The 22,133-nt window shown below is 40.1% G+C and overlaps 2 protein-coding genes across 6 annotated transcripts in view; both read right to left on the bottom strand.

Moving 5' to 3' along the window:
- The window catches only part of STON1 (stonin 1), a 56,028-nt gene extending 52,750 nt beyond the window's left edge, over window positions 1-3,278 (bottom strand). The window contains exon 1 of the mRNA XM_049651457.1: window positions 3,195-3,278. The gene's annotated coding sequence lies outside the window, so the exon portion shown is untranslated. The remainder of the gene's footprint in view (window positions 1-3,194) is intronic.
- PPP1R21 (protein phosphatase 1 regulatory subunit 21) overlaps window positions 1,035-22,133 on the bottom strand; it is a 66,743-nt gene continuing 45,644 nt past the window's right edge. Inside the window, exons 17-25 of one of the 5 annotated variants that reach the window (XR_007462190.1) lie at window positions 18,383-18,625; window positions 12,930-12,962; window positions 11,655-11,771; window positions 8,651-8,749; window positions 7,562-7,690; window positions 4,914-5,085; window positions 4,177-4,248; window positions 3,195-3,238; window positions 1,035-1,883 (exon numbers count right to left, since the gene is read on the bottom strand). Coding sequence is in view for 2 of the 5 variants with exons in the window: in XM_049651455.1 (XP_049507412.1) it covers window positions 5,056-5,085; window positions 7,562-7,690; window positions 8,651-8,749; window positions 11,655-11,771; window positions 12,930-12,962; window positions 18,383-18,625 (651 nt within the window). In the remaining 3 variants the exon portion in view is untranslated. Of the gene's footprint in view, window positions 1,884-3,194; window positions 4,249-4,407; window positions 5,086-7,561; window positions 7,691-8,650; window positions 11,142-11,654; window positions 11,772-12,929; window positions 12,963-18,382; window positions 18,626-22,133 lie in introns of those variants that run through there. The other 4 variants (XR_007462189.1, XM_049651455.1, XR_007462191.1 and 1 more) reach the window with 4 other exon arrangements.

Here is a 22,133-nt window from a genome sequence, read left to right as displayed (position 1 = left end):
TCAGTATTGTATTCAAAAACCATCCTGAAACTACATTCAGAGAGGACACAGGCATGCCTGAAGTCACACCACAGGATCTACTTAGGATACTTTTATTCTCAGATGAAATTTCTAGTGGTTTTTATGCTTAAAATACCCTCAACAAATAGAAAAAGGGACTGGGTCCTCCTCTTTTCCCTATTTCCTCTGGCTACCATCCCAGTGATGGTCAAGGGTTGAAGAAGGTCAAGAGAGAGCCTAGGGAACAGGAAGTCACCTGATAGGCAACTTTTCAGAGACTCTTCTGTGGAACCAGACAGGTAATGGCCCCAAGTCCACCTTCTGGTAAGGAGCTGAGAGAGGTGCAGAGCAAGAAGAACAAAGTTAGAGGGAAGCAGAAGAAGGGAAGAAAAGGATGCCTTGACCCTGAGCATTCTGGCTAAAGCTCCAAATTGAACTTCCTAGGTCTGGTGAATAAGCCAATAGGCCTTGCGGGAGGGGGGGGGGAGCAGCCTATCTCAGAAAATGCCACAGGTAACAACTTAAGAAAAGGCTCATACTGGGAACAACAATACACTTGACAAATGGCAATCATTGTTGCATTTAAATAGAGTTTTGAGTGCACCTTTTAAATTCTACCATCTTTGGATAAGTAGTGTGGCTTTGAATAGTAGGTTGCCCACCTGGTGAAAGAAATCTCTCTGGAAACTTTGACACTATAGGCCCATAATTTTCTAAAGACCAAATATAGTTGGTTGAAAACCATTTATATTTTACAAGGGACTGTCCCTCCCCTTTCTGTGTGACTCAGCGTTGCCCCAAAGGTTGCCACTTTCATGAATGCAGATTTATTTCTTGAAACACCACCACATATTTCCAAAGAATCCTTTCTGGTAGTGCCCCTTTGTATCAAAATCTGATGGTAAACAGCTCAGTCTGGCCTCAATAGCTAAACTACCACAGCCTTCTATCACCAGCTGTTACCCCATTTTACTCCACTTCCTTTTCTTTTCCTTGCTCTATAATAAGTAGACCTTCAGACTAGCTCATTCTCCTTTTTATTTTTTTTCCTAGCAGCTTTTCCACGGAAATCATTTAAAACTTCCAAGCTGTTTAACAAAGGCTCCCCAAAGTGTCCGTACATATGACCTAGTAGATTAACTTGGAATTCCTCGAAACTCAAATCAGATGAAGCAGTCAGGATCAATTAATATAAACTCAAACCAGTTTGCAGAAATGCCCGAAGGGGACGTGGTTGGGAAAAGGACTTCAGATTTAGGACAAGCTTAGCCCTCAATGCTTGATAAAAACATTCTTTTCTAAAAACTTTACAAGTCACTATTTACAACATTCATTGAAGATAGGAGGAGGGCTTTTGGAAAACAATATTCAAAAAAAATATTAGCCAGAAGATGGCTTCAATAAAAGTGAAGATTAAACAGGGGGAAATAACCACTATTTTACCTACGTGATTGCATTCAAGCCTGATGTTTGAAGAACACACTATTTTTAAACAACTTTCTCCATGAGGAAACCTGAATACTTTTTGGATAGAAATTTCCAGAGATAAACACATCCTCACTGAGCATGTCAAAATCAATGATAGTTACGGGGATGAACACTTATTTCAGAATGGCCTGAGATTGGCTATCCTTTATCCTGGGGATGGGACACTCTTAGGTGTGGGGCTTGGTCTACAGTTGGCCAGTTCCTTGGCCGGCTTCCTAAAATGTACCCAATTAGTATTTTGACCACCTGCTACAAAACACTGGGCTAGGCATGAATGGTTCCTGCCTCCCAGCATCTGTAGCTGCTCAGGGTGACTGCACACGTGATGATGATTGCACGCGGTATGTAGATAGTTGAACACAACAGAAGAGGTGTCCTGAAGATATAAACGAAAGCTGAGGAGAGAGAGAATATTCCTTAGCATCTGAGCAAGATGTAAGTGACGTTTTGTTCTTTGTTAGTTAACTGAACTGTGGAGTTTCTATTCTTGGACCTATGGTATGTCACCACTCAGCTATTCCACTGGTATTTAGGGAGCAGTGGGGTTGAGTTCGGATTAAAGCTCCTGGTAAAACAAACACAAAGGTTCCAGGTGGGGGAGGTGCCTTTTGAGCCTCCTACACCCACAAATGAGACAATAGCCCTCAGCCTGTTTCCACCCACAAATGAGACAATAGCCCCCAGCCTGTTTCCACCAGGAGTCAATTCTTCTAATCCTCTCCTTATGAAAAGTTACTCCGATGTTCTAGAGCCTCTTCTTTCAAAGACTGGGAAGAGCTATAATGGGTTTTCCTGCTCTAATGCTTTGATTGCCAGTTAATTTCCTAATTTGGAGCTAATTACTAAACTGCTTAAAAATTTAAGGCACAGGCAACCATCTACTGACAAGCTTTCCATTTATCACCATGGTGTCTGAGGACATGGCCCTTAGCAGAGAAAAGCAGCTTCCTTCTCTATCACAGAACAGATACTTCCTTGTCAGTGTGGCTCTGCCAGATTAGATTATTTAATAGCCATCAGCAACCAAGTTGCTCTCTTCATATGTTAAAGTGACAGAGGAGTTTAAAGACTTTTAAGAGATAGAAGCGACTCCCAGGTTTAATGCTGCATAAAACAAAACTATAAACCGCATGTTTTTTCTGTTTAAGGATTTTTATTATAAAGATGGCTTTAATTCATAGACATTCGGAAAGAATTCTTTTGCTCCCTGTTTTGGTGGCTCTCCCAGCTAACTGGTTCCTCATTTTTATTTTTACTCACATTTTTGTTCAGAAATAGTGTGGCTGAGTTTTTGTTTTGTTATGTTTTGTTTAAACAGATAATGAGTTTGGAAAGTGGTCATGTTATTAAAAAGTATGTTAGTTTCACTGAGCGTTTCTTACCAAAAGCAGTAGAGAATCCAGTTTAATCTGCTTGAAAGATGAACAGTGTTGCTTACAACATAATGAGGGGTGCTATTTAAAATGATACAAGGCACATGCCCTTTGTCAGTTTCTCCAGCTGTGCCTGCGGGTCTTCTAGCCCGGGCTGCTCATGTGAACAGTGCCCCCTTGAGTTATGCAGCCGACTAACCAACCACCAGCTCCTTCTTATTAAAGAGCCTTTTTCTCTTCACTTGGAATTTCTTACAATCCCAATTTTGATTAAAAACATACATTTTCACATATGCATGAAAAAAGGGCAGGAAGAAACAAAAATGTTAATACCTGAATCTCTACCGAGAGATGCGCACTCTTGATACTCTTTCTTGCTTCCAAATTTTCAACAGTGAGCATGCAGTACATAATCAGGAGAAAGTAGGATATATGTCATTTCATTTCTGAGAACTCCGTCTTCCCCAGGAAGCAGTGCATGATTAAAGACCTCCCCCCCCCTTTTTCTTTTTAGTTTCACTCCTACATGGACTTCAGGTAACCATCTAATTCCCAATTCTGTGCCTAAACTAGAATTACCTCTCACTTTGCACTTCCCATGGCACTCAGGCCTTCCCTGAGAGGTTTACACAGAAGAGACAAGACCTTTGAGAGGTAGGCTGCAGTGGTGAGCAGAGGAAAAAGGCAGTCCCTAGAAGGACTTCTCTATCCCAAACCCTCCAAAGGAGGAATAGAAATAGACTAGAAATGCCATAAGGACTGTCACAGAGCACTGAAGGCCTGGCAGGAGCTGGAAAGCCTAAGTTTATGAGGGAGCTAATCAGAATGGTTATTTGATCTCTTTCCCACAGTGCTTGGGGGCCTAGGCGCAGTTGCAGTGAAAACAGCTGGCTTAGCTGTTAACCTGGAAATGAGGTCACAGAAAACAGAAAGGGGTAAGGGGCCCGTGCCTGGACAGGCAGGGCAGAATGGGACTGAGCTGATTCACTCAGAGGTCCCCAAGGCAGGATCCAAACACAGTCATTACTGTGAGCTCTGGGTCTCTCTCTCTCTACAGCAGGCAGCAGAGGCCGTGGGGCGGAGGTCAAGGAGGTGGCCTTTGTGCTGAGCACAGAGGGAAACTGGTGATGAACTCTCAGCTAAACCAGAATAAGGCATTTTGGAAGGTGGCTGGAGAGGAGGCCCAAAGGAGATGCAGCAGGCAGGGAGGCGGGGACAGCTGAACTAACCTGGGAGCTTGGACATGGGGTGCAGTGGGCTTGAGCAAGCAGCTCAAGTAAAAGGAGAATATATTTAGAGAGTGCTGGAGACATACCAGAGGTTTACACCGGAATGATACAATGTTGATGAAATAAACCAACGAGAGCCTGAAGTATGGTTACAGGTACTGTTAAGGTAAAACGCAAAGCATTAATAAAGGATAAACCACACAATTGTTCAATTTGGAGAATTAGAAAGGTTATATCTAAGTCGGGATTCTGTACATTTTGTAAGACATACTTTCATAGGTTTTGGTTTCCTTCATCAAATTTTCATAGCCTGAAAGTTTGACATAAGTACGAATTTATTGACATCAATTTCCTTAAGCTATTATTCCAACACAGAGAAGGTACTGAAGAGCTGTGATAGTAAGACAATGATATTAAACCCACAAGATCTGAAGTTTGCAAGACCCACTCCCTCTGAGAGAGAGAGAGAGAGAAAAAATACGAATAAGTCTTCAAAAAGAATCTGGAGACTGCTTTCAATTATAGCAAGAAGGAACGACAGTTTGACAATTTAAGCATTTTATCCAGAAACATAGATCTATTCCATAGATACCAAATCAATTACCATATAATTGAGTTTGAAAATATACAAAATATTTGTTGTTCTTACATACTGAAATTAAAACCTAATTTTAAAAAGTGCACAGTAAAAACAGCATAAGGAAACCTACGATATCCATGATACATGTATTGTTGTCCATTGTACTGTCAACATCAAATTCTGTATTTGCATTACTGGTTACAAATATACTTTAAATGTTTCAAGGCCATTTACAACACTGACTAGTTTACTAGGTCCAAAAGCAGCCCAGCTCCCTGAAGGTGGCCAGCACTGGGCACTGGACACTGGACAAGCGGTCTGGGTCCTGCAGCTCCACGCAAAAGTAGCAGCTTTGGAAGGAAGTCGCCAACCATCTATGTGTAAACTATCGGCTCTTGTTCTTTTTAGAATTTCCCTGTGCAAAGAAAAATATCAACAATAAGAACACAGACTTCTAGAAAAGTAACCCAGAGTTTACAGGCCAAGCTCTCTGGAAGGCCGTAGTTCACTGTGGAAAACTTTAGCTTCCAAGACAGAGTACAGCTGGTAACCCTGCATTGCTAACTTTTATTCAGTAATCAAAAAGCAGTTGATCACTTTTAACTCCCCCACTAGCTATCTCCACGACCCCTATCTGCCTGAGGGCTAAGAATCGGCAAAAAAGAAAGAAAACAGAGCTATCTTGGATTTACCAAACCTCAAAAATTCATTTTGATCCAAAGACAAGGAAGTTTATGATTTCAGCCTAAACATGTTCTTAGCCTAAACATGTTTCCTTGTTGCTTAATATATACCTTTTAAAGGTCTTAATAGATGCTAATTTTGAGTATGTGCCAACTAACGCCCCAGTGGAAATGATCATCTGAAAAAGGAAGCTCAGATACTGACTGAAAACTCAGGGGCAGATGTCTTACCTTATTCGCCATCTCCTCACATACGGCGATTTGGACTTTCCAGTTTTATGAACTTCTTTCTGGAGAAGCTCACTTTTTAGGAATACATTCTAACTAAATTCCTCTACTTAACCATTACTTACAAATATATTTTTGTCATGTATGTGGGAAATGCCTGCAGAACACAAACATTTATAACAAGATGATAGCAAACAAAATGGTTCCAAGATGTTTACTTGGTATCCAATGGAGACCCTGTCAACTCAGCTGTAAGATGATTCTACAGCAACCGTAATTACTAATAAACGGCGGGTGGGGGTGGATCACAGAATGATCAAAAAAAGGTTAGCAAAATAAACTACAACGTGAGGAAGGATCTCAAGCTCAGCATTTCACTAAGGACGTATTTTAAGGACTAGATTAAAAAGTTCAGAGAGGACTTGAAAATTCCCTAACTGCTAAAGTAGCCGCAATACAGTTACCTTCGGGACAATGAACTTTGCTGTAGTCAACATTCATCCCTTTCAATTCAGAACAAATGTCTTCTGCACCCTGAAGTCTGCCACTTCTTTCCAAATGTTAGGAGCTAAAACAGGCTTTCTCATAATACTCATACTAAGGTATGTGCTTTCTACCATTACCAGGAATATAACCTGTGAGCTAGCTGTTGCCCTCCTGTAACACCAAGAAAGAGGCCAAAAGAGTTACGGGGAGGCATTACTTAAGGACCAACCCCCACCCATCACCTCCGAGCTCGTTTCCTGAAGCAAAAGTAACTGGAGAACCACAATCAAACTCACACTGTCTGGTTACCATCATCACAAGATGTCCCAGAAAAGTATCACAGACATTCTCTTGCTTTCTCCAAAGCGGCCAGGGGCCAATCAATATCATGAGGCTACACCGAGAAATGGTATTATATAATGCAGATGCCAATGCACTAACAGGATATATTTCCCAAGGAGACACCAACTGAGCAGAATGCTGCCTTCACCACCACTAGCCGATGTTAAATAAAGCTACAGTTTGTTCATTTCTATTTCCTCCCCAGTGCTAGCAGCACATAGAAGGAATGGCTGCTAGGTCAATAAGAGGCAGCAGCAGATTTCAAAGAGCACAGGTTAGAGACAGTAAATCCCACCTGGCAGTGGTACAGTATTGTCTGAGTTACAAAACATGCTAACTATCTGAGAGGCTTCCTAAAGCCTGTCTTTTCATGGTAAAAGAATATATACATTATGTGACAACAATAGAGACATGATATGTAGATATACACTTTAATGCAAGGATAGTACTAATATCTGTTGATCTCAAGACTGGACAAGCAGTGGCTTTATGGAAACGAAAGCAAAAGAAAATTTTGCAAAAGGACAAGGCATACCTAGCTTTATGGATGTGTATGAAAATAAATCTGCTAAAGAAGGTCACTCTCCAACAGCACCATTTTAGTTTCATGGGTGGCTCAGTCGGTTAAACTTCTGACTTTGGCTCAGGTCATAATCTCACAATTCACAGGTTCAAGCCCATATCAGGCTCTCTGCTGTCAGCTCAGAGCCCACTTCAGATCCTCTGTCCTTCTCTCTCTGCCCTGCGCTCTCTCTCTTTCTCTCTCTCTGTCCCGCCCCCATGCACGTGCTCTCTCTCTCTCTCAAAATAATAAACACTAAAAAAAAAAAAAAAAAAATTCATATCATAACCTGCCTAAAAAGTCCCCCTAAATGATAAAACAGTAGAAGAATCCCAAAAATGTCCAAAATCAAAGGACACAGTATTATTAAAGGCCTTAGAGGCCTTAGAGGTCAGACCTCCTCTCAACTTATAATTCAGTCAAAGAAACTGAATTTTACTTTTGGATAACAGGACAAATTGTGTGAAGAATAATTATTTAAAAACACTTTAAATCTCTTAACCTTTGCTCCTGAAATGCACAGCAATGAAATACTTCATATTACATATGAAATACTGTATGTGAGAGACCTCCTCCTTCCCCTTCCCTACCTTACTGGACATCTTCAGTGTGTCAATCTCTTCTCTCTGTTTAGATAATGTCTCGTTCATGCTGCACAGGTGGTCACTCATCATACTTAACTGATCCTCATAACTCCTCTTGGTAGTTGTCAGCTCATCCTAAATGGCAAAGGAACAGAGGGAAAAAGGACAAATCAAAACCCCCCTAGTCACCCACCTCAAAGCTTTTTTAATTTATGAAAGAAATTTGAGAAAAGCAACCTATCAAGATGACTTATCTGATCAATTAACATAAAGGACAAGCCACAGGCCTTAACAAAATTAAAACAAATGGGGGAAAAGTTTTTCTTCTTTTCAGCCTTCAAAATAGGTTTTGAATTTCTTTGCAAAAAGACTTTCCTTCTACCTCAGGTATAAAATTGTGACAAAGAACAAGAGGGCTACATTGTCTTTCCAACTCTCCTCAGGTTTTCCCCAAGCCTCAAGGCCCTCAGCCCTCAGGGCAGGACCCTCCTTGGAGGAAGCACCTTTGTCTTCCCATCTCTCTGCTTGCTCCAGCCCCTTAAAATCTAATCCTGTGCTCCTAGCTAATCTAATTAACTAATCTGAAATTAGGAGGGGGCGGGTGTTGCTGTGCTAATGTGTTTTTTCTCTACCTATATCACGTTTATATTTAACAGAGGCTTTCTGGAAACAAGGCTTTTAAAACAGACCAGTGAGGAAGGAGGAATATTCTGCAGCCCCACCTTTCAGTTCAGGTCAGTTTTATGAAATGGTAAAGAGAAGAATCAGAGTCATGTGAACAGAGCAAGTGTACAGCCCGTCACGATGGAGATTAGCACGGGGAATGGGGAGGGAGGACTGGGGGTACATAAGTATCATTTAAGGAAATGCTGACTATAAAGCTATTCAAAAGAAAATCAAGTCAGAGAAAGAAGCAATACACAACTTTCTGCCTGACATAAGTTACTTTTAAATGAGTTAGAACTAAAGCGGTTAGAAAAATGCATGTCTAGAGGTCAAATGCCACTACTTTTGAAAGGAAACGCTGACTTTGCTGCCCAAGAACTTTCAGTGAAAACCGTATTAACATTGTGTAGATAACACTTCTGAACTCACCTGAAGTCTGCTGATGTTCTGACCAGCTACTTTCATCTCTTCCGTCAGTGCCTCTTTAGACTTTTCGGCCAAGGCCAGTCTCTTAGAGAGTGCTCGGCACTGTTAAATTAGAAAACATCCCATTATCTCAGGGGGCATTTCCCCCAAACCAAATTCACTTTAGGCCTGTACCACACACTGAAGGACACAGAAAGATGTGGTCCCTCTCACCACTTTAATAAGCAAAAACATCTACTAACCCAAGCTCACCAAGGTTTTCCTAGCTCTAGCCTGACAACCAGTGGTTACAAAAACTTAAGAAGTTGGGGGTTTTTTGTTGTTTAAGAATTTATTTATTTTTAAATGTTTATTTATTTATTTAGGGGAAGAGAGAGAGAGGGTGCATGCATGCATATGAGCAGGGGAGGGGCACACAGAGAAGGAGAGAGAAAATCCCAAGCAGGCTCCATGCTGTCAGCACAGAGCCAGACAGGAGGGGAGTAGGGGTGCTTGATCTCATCACCCATGAGATCATGACCTGAGCTGAAATCAAGAGTCAGACACTTAACCAACTGAGTCACCCAGGTACCCCTAAAAATTTATTTTTAAGTAATCTCTATACCCAATATGGGGCTTGAACTCACAACCCCAAGATCAAGAGTCCCATGCTCTAGTAACTGAGCCAGCCAGGCGCCCCTTAAGAAGTTTTTTACATTTACCCAGGATTCATTTATACTCAAACTGGATGAGAACAAAAGTGGTTATTTCAAAAGTTATCAATGATTAGTCAGTCAGAGAAAGATAAAAATCATATGACTTCACTCATATGAGGACTTTAAGAGACAAAAGAGATCAACATAAGGGAAGGGAAACAAAAATAATATAAAAACAGGGAGGGGGACAAAACAGAAGAGACTCATAAATATGGAGAACAAACTGAGGGTTACTGAAGGGGTTGTGGGAGGGGGGATGGGCTAAATGGGTAAGGGGCACTAAGGAATCTACTCCTGAAATCATTGTTGCATTATATGCTAACTAATTTGGGTGTAAATTTTAAAAAATTAAAAATAAAATTAAAAATAAATAAATAAATAAATATGTTTTAAAAAAAGTTATCAATGGCATCTGACTTTGCAATATGAATCCTAAGGCAATTTTCTCGTGTTTTAAGTCCTCTGTTATAGAGACCACATTACAGGAACAATAAAAGCTTTACAGTCCCAGGCTACAGATTGGGCTCAATCTACAGGGAATATGAAGTCAGTGTAGGAATCTGAAGATCCCAGCTGCTTTCTCTGGGGTTCTACCAAAGCTGGGCTATCCAGAGACAGAGCTCATCAAGAAGAAAAAAGAAAAATTCTGTTTCTCACTATTGTTTAAAGACAGTGTGCCATCAAAGGATCACTAAACTTTCTGATAAGGCCGAGAGACTGACAAGGAGGATCTGTTGAGACACATCTGAATCTGTGTCAACATCACTCAGACTAACCATTCCAGTAAAGTCATACGGAGGGCTCACCACTTCCTGTTTACAGACGAGGAAAAACTAGGACAATGTAAAAATTGTTGTTATCACATTGTGCTGAAAACATTTCCCAAGATAAGCAAATCTCTTGGAAATGAAACAGCCAACACTCCCCAGCTACTCATTTCATTCCTCACAAGAGAATTCCACCAAATCAACCACCATTTATTAACCAAACATCTACTATGTGCTCGGCACCAAACCTGAAAAAGAGGGAGAGATTTGCAAGTCACGGGTCCTCACAAAGACGACAATCCAGTCTGGGACACTAACTCCAAAGGCAGTTAGGGATCCAAACAAGGACATGGTTGCATGGCCTCAGAAGCTCGGCACCACAGCAGCACCAGCGTAGGTCAGCCAGTTCGCTGTGCTCCCCATTTTCTACAGCCCAACAAGCAGTCACTCTTATTAACTGATCAAAGAGGTGTGGAATGGTGGTTTGTGAACAGCATGGACCTAGGCACATCATTTCTTTCAGCAAGAAAAAAAGAAGCAAAGTCCCTCTCCACATCTAGCAACTGGCTTCCTATCAACCCCTCTGTCTCCGTAGTACAGTAGAAAATCACAAAGTCAGGTCCCAGTACTGGGTGTTGTCTTTTCTTTCCCAATTTCTTTAACAATTTATTTATTTTTTTAAGTAGGCTTCACACCCAGAGTGGAACCCAATGTGGGGCTTGAAGACCCTGAGATCCAGACCTGAGCTGAGAGCAATGGTCGGACGCTTACCCAACTGAACCACCCGGGCGCCCCTCAATTTCTTTAACACTTAAAGCATTATAATTCTCTGTCTGACATCTAAAACTGACCTTTAATGTAAAGTTTTAAGTGAGAGACCTTACAGGTATTCTTATAGGTTGAGCGACATCCATTCTATCGCTGCACTTTCTTGCTTCATTGTCTCCCTTCTAATTAATGAACTGGTGTAGGATGTTATTGAGTATCTTGCATAGGGTTTTTCTAATTCTCCTAAGAAAATGAGTTATTTGGCTAGGGAAGAAGAAAATGAAACAAAAAGATTATATATCAAAGGTTTAAAAAGGTCACATTTTATCATTTATAGGATTTTATCACTTATTCATTTTATCATTTATAGGAACTCGTTTCTACAACTTGTCACTTAGGAAAAAAAGAACCAGTCATATTTTTTTAAATTTCTTTGCATAAAATTCCTTGACTTGTGAACGTCTACCTGCCTATAATTCTCTAAAACAAGTAATCTCTAGCAATAATGCCCCAAACATGTTATGTGACCATAGGAAAGGTGACTGATAAGTCTCTCAACTGTCTTTCGGTAATTTGGAAATGACAAATCAGTCCCTATTTACTGAAATGAGGATGTGGGGTTGGATGCAGCCTGACCAATATGAACTCCAACCAACTTCACACGGATGCATAGACACGAACTTCTCTCTTCGAATGAATAGCAGGAGACCAGGACAGTGACCTAATTGCTGACAGGGTGAGGAAAAAGCCCCCAAATCTAATTAAGTCTCCACTCACCTCGGCGTAAAAATGCACTGACTTGCTGTCGGCCAGCTGCAGTTGAGATGTCAGCTCCACTATCCTTGCCATGTAGTGATTTTTAATTAAGTCTTCACGCGACTCCACATCTGGAACCTGAACAGAGCACACATAACTAACTAAATAAATGCCAGTGAGATGAAGCAGTTCCAGAAAAGATTACCATCACTCCAAAAGAAAAAAGAAAAGGACAACATTTTGTACACTTTCATTTTAAATCGGATAGGGAATCATAGTTTTCCTACCCCTCAAAGAAACTTCAGACAAGCCAGGTAAATGTGTATTCTAAATACCTCTTATTCTGCATTCCTGCCTATCTCACAATAAGGTCGTGGCTTCAAAAGAACAGAGCATAAGTGAAGTACTGGGAGGCCCACTACCTCTGGAGTCATGTCCCTCCATCCAGCCTTGAGAAGCCACAGACCTGTCTGACACCTACATCCTCTCCAACCGGAAGAAGGCAGGGGAAAGGGAGCATTGTTGGAACCCCTAAAATCTGAACATTCTTTTTTCCCCTCAAATTATCTTAAGACAGCTCTAATGTTCTTAAACACACTAACCAAAGAAACCATTTCTATTCTGAACAGTTTATGGGCCTTGTCCCACACCAGTATTTCCTCTAGTTACTCTAGAAATGGTATGTTATTGAGTTTTAAGTTTAAAAACACAGAGAAAAGTTCAAGATTACCTAAAGTAAAAGGCCAATAGGGAAATTGAATTTACCAACCTACTTGAACTATATTTACCAGCTTGCCATACTGAGTAGAAAGCTAAATAACTTCGGTGTTCCTTGAATGGTTATTTATAAAGTTACACTTTACAATATTTCAAAACTCAAAAGCCAAATCTGGGTTCACTCCCTTGAGGGCTGGAAAGAACTGGCAAGCACACTACACTGTTGGTCAAGACCCTGAAAAGCCCTCTCCCCAGCCTGCCCACTAGGAGGGCTAACACGTCCAGCCTCCTTCAGGATGCCAGCGAACTGATGGCCAAGCTTGCACCACACCTTGTCAAACTGCCAAGCCAAGTCGTTCAACGAGACAATTACAAAAACAGGCTGCAATTTGTTGGTGACAGTTAAAATAGAACCAGAAAGAAAAGCAACATGGATCCATGGATGGAGGAGAAAAACACTGGCTCCACAATTTCTAGAATGGTCAGAAAACAATTAGAGAAAGCTGACTTTTGCTGGACTTTGTGAACAAACATACAGTCAAATATTTACCAACAAACATGACGCTAAGCACACATTACCTCATTGTCAGATGTCCTGGTTAAAATCCCAATCTAGAATATAAGGGGAAAAAATCTTTAGAACAGACGGTTTTCACTTCAAATACAATAGTTGAAACAGTTGTTATATTTTCGCTTCTCAGTTCACACTGTTTTTAAGTGCACTGGGAGTGCAGTCCTAGATCATCACCCTGTATGGTCTTTTACTACAAGGAAGCTGTACCTACAGAGAGCTAACTGTGTTCACTATTTCCATCATGAGGCAGTAATGGATAATGATCATCACTATTTCCTCTATCAAAATGCTGTAGTCATTTTCACTGAAACCCAACAAATTGCCTGGGAAGAGAGAGAGGGAGAAGAGCTTTGACTCATCATTTCTGGGCCTATTTCCAAAACAGTAGCCAAGGAGGGGTAAAGACAGTTTTATGGTGACCATAATAACTAAACATTCCAAACAGAAAATAAAAATAACAAACATTCTGCTGAAAGTTCAAAAGGAGAAAGAAGAAATACACTTTTGATACAATGTTATGACATTAATAAATACTAATTTCAGGTTTAAATTAATGAAAAAGAAAATGTAATTTCAGACACATTAAAGTACTGCCAGGTTGCTTTTGTGGATTAAGATTTCAAAAGCAGATAGTCATGAATACTGATTTCAGGTTATTGTTCAAAGTGGAAATGCATGTGCTTGGGCACAATAACTTAAGGAAACTTGGAAACTCAGTTTCAGTGGATTCTGATACCCATAGATCACACCAATAAACAGTTTTCACAGATTCTAAATAATTTCCTCCAGAGTATTACTCTGAACAGTGAACAGCGTATCAACAGAGTGTATGCAAGTGAATGTCATGCCCACCTAGCTGTAAAAGAATCTTTTATACTACTTTTTTTTTTTTAATAGAACCATAATTTTCTACTCACTGAAGCAGGAGTAGCAATTAGTCTTTCTCTTTTAGTTAAAAGCTGTTTATGGTAACATGCCAATCATTTAATTTTATATATTCAAATATGACTACATTTGGCAAGAGAAACTACGAGCATGCATCTATACTCTGCCTCCCCACCCTTATCCAGTGACTCCCTGGTTACGGTTTGAGAATGTACACAGACCCACAGAGGAATGGTAGTAGATAAATGGAAGGAAAAAAATCAACATACATAATTTCAACATGTTCTCATATGATGCTAATGAGTATAAACTGATATGGCCCTTTTAAAAAATAATTTGGCAATAAAGGTCAAGAAACTTGAAAACATTCATGTCTTTTGACCTAATAGTTCTAACCCTGAGACTGTATCCTGAAGACATCATCTGAGATGCAGAAAGAACCTTATGCACAAAAGGAGATGCTACTTAAAATAGCACAAATTATAACCAGTGTCCAATCATAGGTTAACTGAGGTATATTCTATATAGAATACTATGCAATCAACAACTAAGTTTATAAAGAGTTCTAATAATAGGATAAATATTTATGTGTTCACATTACCTTAAAAGATTTGAAATGTTATATAGCACAGTATCAACCAGGCATGAAATTTTGCAGGAAAAATGTTAACAGTAGTTGCTTGAGTATTCAAGAGAATGTCAACTTTTTTCTTCTTTAATTTTCTGTAGTTTTAAATTATCTACAATGTACATGTATTCTCCTTATACATAAAATATATATACTTAAAATTCTATGAATGCTCTTTAATTCCAGCAAGAAGCAGAAATTTGTATTATTCTGTGCCTTTTCTTTCTTGAGGTTACTGACATCTTTGATTACAATGAACTGATAGGTGGCTGAATGCTCAAATTACCCTATTAGGTATTTTAATGACAAATAATATGCATTCAACTACCAAACTGCCACAGAGTTAGAAATAGTAAGTTTCTTTCTGATGTAACTTTTTCAGCCCCAAGGTGCTTAAACCAAAGTAATCTTCTGAGGACTTGTAAGATGAGCTTCCTTAGTCAATCAATTAACTTTAAAATGGGCACAGACTTGCTCCTTACACCCAAAAGGAACATGACAGAAAGGACACACAGAGCTGCATGCTTAGTCAGTGAAGTTCACTAGGGGTAGGTGGGGAAAGACAAGGGGATAAAAAGAAAGGCTGAAAAGGAGAAATGTCAAGGAAGGCAAAACACCATCACTCTCATATCCCTGTGGTCTCCAGGCTGGTTTTGGCAAGAATCGCCATGCACAGGAGGAAGGAGAGTTACATGCTGAGACCCTGTCCCTGGCCTGAAATATTCTCCTCGTGCCTTGGACTCCTATTCACTTCTGAACCCCATCCATATTATCTCTTCTGCGGCATCCTCCCCGCGCCCTCCAGCAGCTTTCTCTGTGACCCCACAGTGCTCCACAAATGTCTTATCCATGATTGTATTCCATTAGAGTGAAAGCCACAAAAACTGACTGTGAAAAATGAAAGGAGGCCAGTCACGTCTTGGTTCTCTAATCCTGACCATCAGAGACAACACCCACAACTAGGGTGCATGGAAAATGTGGCACCTCAAGTGTACCTAAAATCATGGGCAGAATTGTGAATTCAAGAAAGTCAAGGAGAAGGAAAGAGGAGTTGAAAGGCAAAAGTATGTGAGTATTGAGAGGATGGGGGTAATGGATACACAGATATCAAAAGGAATAGCTTGAACAAAGAGAGGGAAGCAAAAATGCCAAGAACATTATCAGGGAAGAGCTCAATTTGGCTTTGTACGAGGAAATGTAGAAGACAGGGCTAGACAGTCTGGAAAAGGTATCCACACACCTTGAATGCTAAACAAATGAGTGGATTATATTCTATAGATAACAGAGCTACCAGAAGTCTAAAGCGAGAGAGTGCATAATCAGTAATATACTCTAGGAAAATTATTCTGATAACACCTTATAAGGTGGGTGGGAGGAAAGAGACCCTTGCGAGATGCGAACAGAAATCTGCGAACCAAAGAAATCAAGGCCATGTACAGAGATGCTAACTGGACAGACTACTTAAAATAACACTGACTTCCAATCTCAAGCACAAATAAAGTTGTCATCACTCATGCCCCAAGAGTGCTCAGTACTAAACGTTTCCCACATCCCTGGGAAGTCCTTCTCACTTACATATGGAAGAATCAAATAAAAAGACAGTCCTCAATTTTCAGCAACCGACATTAATGACTCAAATGCACCAGTGTTGCCAACTCCCAGCACTTCAGAAAGGCAAGCAGTAAACAGATGAATTGATGTCAGCTGATCTGTTTTCTGACACCAATCAGATCACAAGGCCATGGTCCCAGATACCTTGGGTTCCATCCTAGTTCCATCACTTACCAAGTGTATGACTTCAGCTGAGTTATTTCACCTCTCTGCCCCCCAGTCTCATTTACAAAACAGAGACATGATAGTATGTACAATCTCATAGGATCTGTATGAGGACTGACTGAGGTAACATACTAAAAGTCCTCAGCACTGTGGCCGGCCCATGATCACTACAATCACTACTGTTGTATCAGCACTCTTCCTGGTCTAGTCTGGTCCAACAGTTACTCCCTCCACCACCAACTCTACTGCTTAGTGCAAGTGTGAGACGAGCAAAGGAACAGGTATAGGAGAGAAAGAGACAGGAGAGAAACAAGAAATCAGACCAAGAGGGAGAACCGTGTGACCGGATCAATGAGACAGACTCTGAAGGGAAATCCAAAGATGAGTGGGGGGGGGGGGAGGTGCTTTCCCAGGTGGTCCCTGAACAGATGTCAACATTCAGCTATGTGTGTTGAATGTACCCTCTAGGCAGTCAGCTTCTCCTAGTCAGAGGCAATGTGCAGGACTCATGTCTGGGATTCAGACCTGTGATCAGAGGGTCACTCTACAGGATCATCCTGTGAGCATGGTGTCCACGCAAGTCACAACTCTGAGAAGTGTGGTTTTATGTGTTTTTGCTTTTCTAAAAATTTTAATCCTTTTTTGCTCCCCATATTTTACTACGAAAATTTTCAAACACACAGGAAGTTGGGGATAAAAAGTTTAAGAAATGTCTGTATATCCACCATCTACATTTAATAATTAACATTTTGCTACATTTGTTTTATTTACCTGTGTGTGTGTGTGTATACATATATATATATGTATATATATGTATACATATATACATATATGTATTTTTTTTCTGAACAATCTGAAAGTAAATTGCATATACTAGGATACCTTACCTAAGTACTTTGGTGTTTATCTCCAAAAATTAAGATATTCTCCTAAATAATCATAATACCAGTATCACATCTAGGAAAAATAATAATAAACTGAGTTTCTGACACTGTTAAAATGAAATGGAGCCTATATACATCTTGAAAATAAAAGCTGGTTTGTATGCTTTACTATCAGGGATACCCTGAATCAGATGTGAGGTAAATCTAAGAAGGACCATGCCTTGCTCATCCATTGCATCAGTGAGCTACAGGAAGGGTAAAATCAAGTGCTTAGGACAGGTCTCACGAAAGCACATGGCTCACCTCAAGATCTTCAAGAAAGGCTTGTAAAAATGTACCTAATAAGCCATATTTCTAATTATAAGGGTTTTTCCCCCCTCTGATTTCTCCTTTCCTAGATTTTCTAACTTTTTCTTACAGTGGGCAGAATATTATAATTAGAAAATTTTTCTTTTCTTTTCTTGACATAACTTTGAAGTTACCTGAAGTAATTAATAGCTCCAATATAGACAGATGTTTCTTCACCTTCTGAATCACTGCAGTTAAATATAAGGCAAGAAATATAAGGTTGTAAGATAACTTGGCAGTATACTGCCTTATGGAATATAACCTGATGAGTTTCTGTATTACATATATGTTGTAAAGCTTTATACTGTCTAAGAACCATAAACTGGTTTAAAATGGTATTTGTGGGGTGCCTGGGTGGCTCAGTCAGTTAAGCGTCTTGACTTCGCTCAGGTAACGATTTCACGGTTTGTGAGTTTGAGCCCCGCATAGGGCTCTGCACTGACAGCTCAGAGCCTGAAGCCTGTTTTGCATTCTGTGTTTCCCCCTCTCTCTCTCTCTCTCTCTCTCTCTCTCTCTCTCCCTCTCTAGTAAATAAACAAACATTTAAAAAAAATTTTTAATGGTATTTGGGGTCATTTCTATGGAAAGTTAGACATTCAAGCCCTTGGTCAGAAACATAACCTATAGAAAAACAGAATCACCTTAAATTTGACTTACTTGATCTTTTCCAGGAATACAGCCTTTACCATGGGGAAGTGTCATGGAAAATCAAAGGAAATTTAATGAAATAGCTTTTTCAAGGAGCCATCCTGACTACCCCTTGCTTTTTCTAGAACACATGGATAATACCTGTTTTACACTGACATGTAATTTAGATGGTTAACAGCAAACACTAGGTTAAGGCCTTACCAATTATCGTTAAAGAAGAAGAAGGAGGGGGAGGGGAGGGGGAGGGGGGAGGAGGAGTGGAAGAGGAGGAGGAGGAGGAGACACTTACCAGACTGGTGCTGTGAATAGGCTCCAGCACAGCCTTGGTTGAGGCTTCTTCCTGGCCCCCTGCATTCACCCCAGTGGGATTTTCCTGGGCTGGCCCAACCCCCTGCCCGATGCTTGTACTCTTCAGCTTATCTGCAATTCGCTGGTTTTCTTTCTCCAGCTTGATTTTGGCTAACTGTGCTTCCAACATCCAATGCTCTTTTTCCTGCTCCAGTTTAGAAATCTTTTCCAGACTCTGCTGAACCTTGAAAAGCAATAGAGTTCTGCACCTTAGAGGATGATGCAGACAAAACTTAGTGGCTAAAGACAGGCTTCACAGCACATCAACCCAAACTGCCTCCCAGAAATAAAATTTAAAAAGCCTGAACGTTACACAGAGAAAAGGAAATATTGTTAAACAAGATTCACAAAGCACAACCAGAAACTGAAAAATTGGATGACAGTAAAATTAAAAATCTTGGGGCGCCTGGGTGGCTCAGTCGGTTAAGCGGCCGACTTCGGCTCAGGTCATGATCTCGCGGTCCGTGAGTTCGAGCCCCGCGTCAGGCTCTGTGCTGACAGCTCAGAGCCTGGAGCCTGTTTCGGATTCTGTGTCTCCCTCTCTCTGACCCTCCCCCGTTCATGCTCTGTCTCTCTCTGTCTCAAAAATAAATAAACATTAAAAAAATTTTTTTAAAAAAAATGAAAAATCTTTACTCATCAAAAGATATCATCAGGGCACCTGGGTGGCTCAGTTGGTTGGGTGGCCAACTACAGATCAGGTCATGATCTTGTGGTCTGTGAGTTCGAGCCCCGCGTCGGGCTCTGTCCTGAGCGCTCAGAGCTTGGAGTCTGCTTCTAGTTCTGTCTCCCTCTCTCTCTCTGCCCCTCCCCTGCTTGCTCTCAGTCTCTCTCTCTCTCTCTCAAAAATAATAAACAATAAAAAAATTAAAAAAAAAAAAAGATATCATTGAGAGTGAAAAGGAAAGTCACAAAATGGAAGACATCCGCAAAGCATGTATCCAACAGAAGACTAACATGTAGAATATATAAAGAACTTCTACAAATTAGTAAGAAAAAGACAACCCAATAGAAAAATAAGGGGGGGAAAGACTTGAATAGGCACTGAACAAGACTAAAAACATAAAAAAGAAGGTATTCAATGTCACTATGATCAAAGCAAAGCAATTTGAAACCACCCAAATGACTAAAATTAAAGGACAGAAAATACAGGGGCACCTGGGTGGCTCAATCGGTTAAGTGTCCGACTTCAGCTCAGGTCATGATCTCACAGCTCGTGGGTTTGAGCCCTGTGTTGGGCTCTGTGCTGACAGCTCAGAGCCTGGAGCCTGCTTCGGATTCTGTGTCTCCCTCTCTCTCTGCCCCTCCCCTGCTCATACTCTGTCTCTCTCTCTTTCAAAAATAAATAAAACATTTAAACAATTAAAAAAAAAAGAAGAAAACACAAAGGTGGGCATGTTTGTGGAGCAACTGGAACTACCAGATAGTGCTAGCAGGACTGGAATTTGGGACAAACACTTTGAAAAACTGTTTGGCTGGATCTTTAAAGCTGAAGACATCATATCCTATATGACCCAACAATTCTATGTATGTAACACGATGCACATTTACCAGAAGACATACGTAAGGATGTTCACAATAGCACTATGATAGCCAAACACCTGAAACTACCCAAATATTCATAGGCAATAAAAAAGAATAATGCATATTCACCCAGTAGAATACTAAACAATAATGAAAATGGACAGATTACAATTACACATAACACGGATGAATATTACAAATATAATGTTGAATGAGAGAAGGCAGACCTGAAAGAATATATATTATATAATCTCAATGAATGAAAAGTTTCATTTACTGAACTTTTCACTAATCTATTGTGTTAGAACACAAGATGATGGTTTTCTTTGGGGGCAAGGAGGAAGGTGGGAAAGGGGCATGAGGAAGGCTGCTGAACTCCTAGTATTTTTTTTCTTAAAGGAATACTTTACATACAGAAGTGTTCTTTTTAAAAATTTTTACCGAGATGCTAGTTACATCAGTATGTTTGCTTGTGAAAATTCAGTGGGATACACAGTTGGCCCTTGCACAACATGGGTTTGAACTACATGGATCCACTTATAATGTGGATTTTTTTCAATAAATACGTACAATATTGTAAAAGTATTTTCTCTTCCTTATGATTTTAATAACATCTTTTCTCTAGCTTACTTTATTGTAAGAGTACAGTATATGATACATAAAATACACAAAATATGTGTACATCGGATATTTATGTTATCAGTAAGGCTTCCAGTCAACAATAGGTTATTAGCAATTAAGTTTTGGGGGAGTCGAAAGTTTACACGAATTTTCAACTGTGCGAGGGGATCAATGCCCCAGCCCCCTTGTTGTTCAAGGATTAACTATACATTAATAATTTGTATATTTTTTTTAAATTATGTTATACTCCATTCAACAAGAAGTCTAAATATATTAATTCTCAGGGCAAATGAAAGCTTGAGAATTACATGAAAATAAAAACAATCTTACAGTGAATTCCAAATGCTTTACCGGCTATCATGGTTGAGCAATTACCATGCAGCAGACACTGTTCATGGTACTTTCCTGCCAGGATCCCATTGAAGCCTCACAGTCCTTCAATTCTCATTTCCCAAAGAGGAGAACTAAAGCTCCCAGCAGCTGAACCACCTGCTAAGCTAGCAAATGGCAGAGCCAGGATTTGGATCCCATGTGTCTGGCTCACAAGTCTGATTCTTTTCACTATATCACACTGCCTCCCATTGGCTCAGTTAATCCTTACAAGGCCCTGGAAGGCAGATCTTAGACTCACTCTTTTCAGAGAGACAGGAAGTCACACCCAGAGTGCTTATCAGACTAGCCTACAGCTGGTCAATTGGGGAGGGGGGGGGGGCAGTGCTGCAATAGCTCTGAAACCAGACAGTTCTCCCACTTACTAGCTACCTTGGGTAAAAGCTGCTTAATTTCTTTAAGCCTTACTTTCCTTACATAAAGTAAAAAGAAAATTGAAATTGAAAATCAACTTTTAAAGTATTCCACATTTTATTTTTGTCCCAAGAATTTTGTTTTTTAGGAATTACTCTGGATTAAATGTTTACTTCCAACATCCTAGCACATTTAATGTCAAAAAGATAAGTGATATGTGCCAGCAGACAAAAGGAAGTGTCAGGTGAATAATCTATTTGCACTCTCTTTAAAGTAAGTATTTCCAAAACTTAAAGCAAGCCTGCTGTTGAAGTACGTCTCTGACAAAAGCTAAACCAGTGTCAGTGTGTACCAACTTCCCTCCCACCTCCACCTAGCCCCCAAATTCAATTGACCAACTAACAGAATATTGGAAATTTTTTGTTCTTGATCATTTAAGAAATAAATAACTCATGGAGTCTCAAGCTCCTCCCCCTTTTTTGCCTTATTAATTCAGACTTTTAAATCTAGTGCCTAGAGAAAGAAAGAATCACCATGGCCAAAGTGTGTTGATATTACCTGAGTGGCAATTATAACACCAACTGAATCAAGATGACTTATTTAGAGTATCAACAGGGGCGCCTGGGTGGCTCAGTGCTGACAGCTCAGAGCCTGAAGTCTGCTTCAGATTCTGTGTCTCCCTCTCTCTCCGCCCCTCCCCTGCTCCTGCTCTGTCTCTCTCTGTCTCAAAAATAAATAAAAACATTAAAAAAAATAAAATAAAAATAGAGTATCAACAAATGTTCTTCAATGAATTATGCTTA

This window comes from Panthera uncia, assembly GCF_023721935.1.
Source record: "Panthera uncia isolate 11264 chromosome A3 unlocalized genomic scaffold, Puncia_PCG_1.0 HiC_scaffold_11, whole genome shotgun sequence".
Taxonomy (NCBI): domain Eukaryota; kingdom Metazoa; phylum Chordata; class Mammalia; order Carnivora; family Felidae; genus Panthera; species Panthera uncia.
Note: the sequence above shows the minus strand (reverse complement) of the source record. Positions and strands in the feature narration are given on the sequence as shown.